The sequence below is a fragment of the Erythrolamprus reginae genome, chromosome 6 (genome assembly GCF_031021105.1).
Source record: "Erythrolamprus reginae isolate rEryReg1 chromosome 6, rEryReg1.hap1, whole genome shotgun sequence".
Lineage (NCBI taxonomy): Eukaryota > Metazoa > Chordata > Lepidosauria > Squamata > Dipsadidae > Erythrolamprus > Erythrolamprus reginae.
The window spans coordinates 57,353,935-57,359,934 of NC_091955.1; the positions used below are offsets into that span (position 1 = coordinate 57,353,935).

The window sequence follows — 6,000 nt, forward strand, 5'->3', positions numbered from 1 at the left end:
TGCAATGGTTTTATTGTAGTGCAGGAATCTGGAAAGCAACCAGGGAAAGTAGAAGGACATCTCCAGTGGATAAAGGCAGGGGTGGGGAGGAGTTTCCAGCCCAAATCAGGGGTGAGTTCCAACTTACCTCACTGCCGGTCCGCTTCCTCCCTTTGTCGCCGCATAGGCATGCCTCATGGACGCGTGCATATGCAGTAATGAAAAATAGGGGGGGGGGGAGCAGGAAAAAAGGGGGCAACCGCATGCACAGTGCTGGAACTCGGCTTCAGAACATGCTCAGAAGGGGGTGGGGGGATTAAAAAATTAAAGATGGCAGCGCCCACAAACTAGCACTGACTGATTCGGTTTGGTGACGTCATTGTGATGTCACCAGCGGGTTGCTACCGGTTCAGGCGAACCGGTCCAAACCAGGAAGAACCCACCCTCTCAACTACCTGTACACTTTAATTTGGGTTCTTGTACTGAGCAAGGGATTGTATTTTAGTGCTGCTTTTCAGCTATGTTTCTATGACTTCCAACGGTAAGATGTTTCCTTTAGAACAACATGTAATGTCATATCCAGTCTGTTCTACTGTGCTTTATTTACATATGTCACAAAGTGCTTTCTAAAGAATGTTCTCTAAGGAGTCATAACCTGATCATTGCTGCTCTGGGTAGGTTTTATATAGAAACATTTTGCTTCATTTAATATTATGAGAATGGCGTGTGTACTGTGATGTTTGAGTAACAATGGTTACTTAATTCCATAAAGAAAAAGACAAATGGAATATGTGGGGGATGCTTAAAGCTTTCTTTTTAACAATTTTGATTATAATAGTAAAATGTAATACAAACTAAACTTTAAAAAAGAAAGAGCATAGGAAGAAAAAAAGAGAAGAATATAATAAAGAAGTAAGTAAATAGGTAAATAAAAAAGATACTAACCTTCATCATAACAAATATAAACAAATTTAGAACTCATCACTCCCTCTAAAGTTACAAACATTTATTACTTTACCCCATATGCATTTTTTATCTGTAAAACAAAACCATGAAACATTTTTTTCAGTCCTTGTGTCAGCAGAAAGTCCATAAAGGGTTGGCAGAAATCTCAACGTATCTTGTTTTAACATTAATCAAATAAACCAGAGATTCCCAATCTTGGGCTGCGGCCCACTATCGAGCCTTGAGCCATTCGGTACAGGGCCAGGGAAGCAGTGGGCAAGAGAGGAAACAGCCTCTCCCCTCCTCCCAGCCTGCAAATCCGGAAACCCTCTTTATAGTTCTCTGAAGCACTTCCAACAGTCTCAATCTTTAGTTCCTTCAAATGTTACAGGATTTGATTTCATTTCTTCTTTGTCCCTTTGCACAGAGTTCTTCAATACTTTAACAAATCTCTTTTATAGATCCAATGAGACAAAAATACTGAAGTCACTGTTTTGGTTTGTTATTTGCAGTTTCCTTTTAAATTCTAAAACCTCAGCCAGTTTCTTTTGTAGATCTAGTGAGACATCTTTTTTATAACTCATTCTCTTGGCCTGTGAATTGTAAACCCACCTTGATAGCTCTATATTGTCAGATAAAAATTGTTCTATATCTGTCATTTTACCCTAACATCTTTTGGACATAGTCTGCCCATGGAAGCAGACGTCTTTATTGATGTTATTTCTGTTGCATCTACTATTTTCTTATTCTATTCTTTAAAGGTCTCCTTCATTGTTTTCATTATTACAAGTGTTTTGCAATATTTTACAGACTTGAGTTCTTTCCTCTTTATAAAAGCCTTCGTCCCCTCTAGTGTCCATGTCATGAAATTGCTTATCTTTGTTGTATCTTGTAAAAACTAGAACAGAATCTATTTTCCACCAGAATCTCTTCTTTATAATTACAAGTAGTCTTTGACTTACAACAGTTCGTTTAATAACTGTACAAAGTTACAATGGTACTGATTTTTCCCCCCAAACTTACAACCATTGTGGCATCCCCATGACCACGTGATCAGAATTTAGATTTTTGGCAACTTACACTTTTATTATAGCTGCAGTGTCCTGAGGTCGTGTGGTCACCTTTTCCAATCTTCTGACAAAGTCAATGGGGAAGCCAGATTCACTTAATAACTGCAGTGACGTACTTAACAACTATGGGAAGAAAGGTCGTAAAATCATTTAGAAGCTCACTTAGCAAATGTCTCGCTTAAAATTCATTCAACAAGCATCTCACTTAGCAACAGAAATTTTTGGCTCAATTGTGGTCATAAGTTGAGGACTAGCTGTAATTGTAAAATCTTTTATAATAAGTTTCAATATTTCAGTTATACTTGGCCCCCTAATCTGTTTATAACTTTCTAAGACCAGAATCTTATTTAGTTTTTTGTTGTTTACTCTGGATTCTTAAGCTTAAAAAATTATTCCCTTTAGAATTGAAGCCAAATTTACTCAGTGTTTCGAACTTGTTGAAGGAATAGTTAGAATGGGTGTCGGCAATCTGCTGGTCCAGAGCCGCATGTGGCTCTTTTGACCACTAGATGTAGTTCCCTGTTGGCTGAACCCATCACTGGCTGGCCCTGCCCCACCCCTCACCCTCCCTCCCAGTCACACCTTGCCTGGCCTGAGAAGGTAAGAGCGACAGTGGGGGAAGGAAACTTGCGACATGTGACTGGGTGGAAGTGAGTGATGTCGAGTTGGTTTTGTGGCTCCTGGTGTTTTCTATGGAAAACGGTTCCAAATGGCTCTTTGAGTGTTTAAGGTTGCAGAACTCTGGGTTAGAGGTGTTTAATCAGCAAATACTGCAAGTGATAAGACAGTGAGGTTTGTGAATTTACTGTCCTTTAGTACTCTACATGGTTGCAAGCAAGAGGATTAATGTCTCCCAGCAGTGAAATCTGTGGAAAATCACTGTCCTGTGAACTCCTTGCAAGGATCACCTGTCGGGTATACATGGGCATGTGAACAATTTCTCATTCTCTCCTTACTCAGAGAGATTCCAAAGACCCATTCTACTTACTGGTTCTTTGGTCCTAGCTGTGTTTGTTGGCTCTGCTTTCACAGAACTATCTTCAGTTCACCCTCTACTTATGGAAGTTTCCTGTATGTTTAATCATTTTGTAAAATAGAGGCAGGCTGCTTTTGGCTCTCCAATTCTTTTCAATATCTGCTCCCAAAATATGTGACTATGCTAATTAGTGTTAATTCAATATATCTATAGTAGCACTCTGTTGCTTACCCTGCTGTAAAGAAATTCTATATCACTGAAACCGCAAAGAAGAAAATGAGGGTCAAGTTTGATAAGTAAAAGTTTCCCTGAGCCCTCCTATACAGCAAGTGTCCCCCGATTAGTTTGGTTCTGTGGACTGGCGGCAATGATTTCAGCGGTTTCAGCAGCAGGAGCAAAGAGTTTTGTACATGCAACCTAAATCCTGCATATCAGCAAATGAAGTTTTGCACATTCCTCCACCAACAGGCGACAGTTTAGGAGTTGGTAATCCCTTCTGTACAGTGGTACAATTCTTATTTTAGAATCCATGTGATGGGAAATAATTATCAAATTCAATTAACAGCTATAAAGAGTTTTAAAACTTTTTTATTATTTAATTGAAATGATTTACAACTGTTGCTATCCTATTTCATTATATTGAATCAAAACCTGCCTCACTCTGGATGAAATTGAACAGAATTAGGTAGAATTCTGGAAGAAATGCCTCTGTCCTGTATATGTGGAGGTGATTCCCTTGTGATTGTGGTGCTGATATACAACCAGTTAAACACATTGTGCAAGATTGCCTGCAACAGGCATTCTCTGGTTCCCCAAAGCAAGTATCTGCGAGACCGCCTTCTGCCACACGAATCCCAGCGACTGGTTAGGTCCCACAGAGTTGGCCTTCTCCGGGTCCCATCGACTAAACAATGTCGTCTGGCGGGACCCAGGGGAAGAGCCTTCTCTGTGGTGGCTCCGACCCTCTGGAACCAGCTCCCCCCAGAGATTAAGATTGCCCCCACCCTCCTTGCCCTTCGTAAACTCCTTAAAACCCACCTCTGCTGTCAGGCATGCGGGAATTGAAACATTTCCCCCTTGCCCATGTAGTTTTTGTGTATGATTCGATTGTGTGTTTGTTTTTTATATATTGGGGTTTCCTTTTTTTTTTGGACTTTTTAATCTAAAACTGTAATTTTTAGATTTCTAAATATTAGATTTCTTACTATGTACTGTTCTTTACCATTGTGGTGAGCCGCCCCGAGTCTGCGGAGAGGGGCGGCATATAAATCCAATAAATCTAATCTAGTCTAATATCATAGGCAATCGCCTGGATAGCTAAATTGGACCTCCAGATATGAGACCACTGCCATACCTCTAGATGTTTTGTTTATTATTATGTGGGTTGTGTGCATATATTTACTTCTCTTCTGTCATGTTCAATTCATATGTTAAATAATAAATATGATTATATTAACTACTTTATTTGGCCAAGTGTGATTAGACAAGAAATTTGTATAAGGGGCTGATCTAAGTTTTGTTTCTAAAACTAATGCTTTAGGTAAGCATTAAAATCTGAGCCCTTTTCCTTTTCTTTGTTTTAGATGATCAGCTACTCAGATTTCCACAAAAGATTTTGAAGAAATTACCGACTGATCAACAGATTTGCAAACTTGCTCAGAGACTTGGACCTGAATGGGAGTGCATCGTATTGTCCCTTGGCTTGAGCCAAAATGACATCTACTGTTGTAAAGTCAACCACCCATACAATATCAAATCACAGATTGTAGATGCCTTCATTTTATGGAGGCAGCGTTTTGGAAATAAAGCTACTACGGAGAGTCTGTGCACTGGTTTGAAATTTGGAGAAGTGGATTCTTCAGTAATCCAGCAGCTGTTTCAATGAGCTTCTAAACTTCATCACAATTGGATTCAATCAAAGGCCCATCCAATATTCTGTCTCTACAGTGCGCGCTCAGAAATTATGGAAAGTTTACATCTTGGCACGACTTTAGCAACCATCCAGTATTCTCATTCACATTGCCTATCAATTGGCCTTAACACGCGAATGTTGATTGCTGCAGCATCTATATTGCCCTCATGATCAGGGTTGGTAACCTTTTCTTCTATGGGGTCTCCAAATGCCATGCCTTCATATGGCAGAGACACTTTTAAGATAAGATACAGTGGAGGAGATTTTGGTATTGCATGAGATCTCGTCGTGTGGATGAGAAATTAGTGTTGACAACTATACCAATACTGTGCAAGCTTTCCATATTTCCAATCTCCTATTGGCCTTAATTACCTTTATTAATAGCAATAAGTTGATCCAGTAGCAAATCATTAGGAAAGGGCTGTCATCACTGAATAGCTACCAGGGATAACAGTCTCAGCTGCTTTTTTTATGTTAATGGCTAGGAATCTTATAATGTCCTGTTTATTTTTAAAGAATGCATATTGTGTATTATTACAACCATAAAAAAGAACAGACCAAAAAATCTACATTTTGTTATATGAATTCTGACTACATTGTGTAAGTTACTTAAGTCACGGAATGGATCTGATCTTAATTCTTGATGATGTGCCCTGGAATGGCCATACTCTGTGTTCTATACTATGTGTATAAAAATTAATAACACTGATATATGCATTTGACTGCAGTTTCATTTTAGAGGTGTCTGTTTCCTGAAGTTAATGGATCTAAGTATGCCTATAGTTGCATGGGATGTCACTAGTCTGCAGAAAGTTCTGTGTCAAAACCTCCCAAAATATTTATAGCTTAAAAGCAAGTATTGGTGAAAAGCATATGTTATCCAACCTGACAATTCATGTCATGTTTCTCTGCATATGTTCATTTGTGATTCAATAATATTGCCAAGTGTTTTTTACTTATTGGATTGAACCTTGGAGATATTCCTAAAGTTAGTTTTCATATTTGATTGCTGTCAGCTTTCATTGCTCTTTAAACCATTTACCACCCAAGGATCATCTGACCAGGTAGCTTTTTCTCTCTAGGATAGTTGAGCCTTGTCCACTGCCTTCTGGAAGTTT

The 6,000-nt window shown here is 39.0% G+C and overlaps 1 protein-coding gene across 1 annotated transcript in view; it reads left to right on the plus strand.

Annotated features, from left to right (window-relative positions):
- Window positions 1-5,591, plus strand: part of CRADD (CASP2 and RIPK1 domain containing adaptor with death domain) — a 62,224-nt gene extending 56,633 nt beyond the window's left edge. The window contains exon 3 of the mRNA XM_070755836.1: window positions 4,554-5,591. Within this exon, the coding sequence (XP_070611937.1) occupies window positions 4,554-4,855 (302 nt within the window). The 3' untranslated portion in view covers window positions 4,856-5,591. The remainder of the gene's footprint in view (window positions 1-4,553) is intronic.
- The last annotated feature ends 409 nt before the right edge of the window (window positions 5,592-6,000 follow it).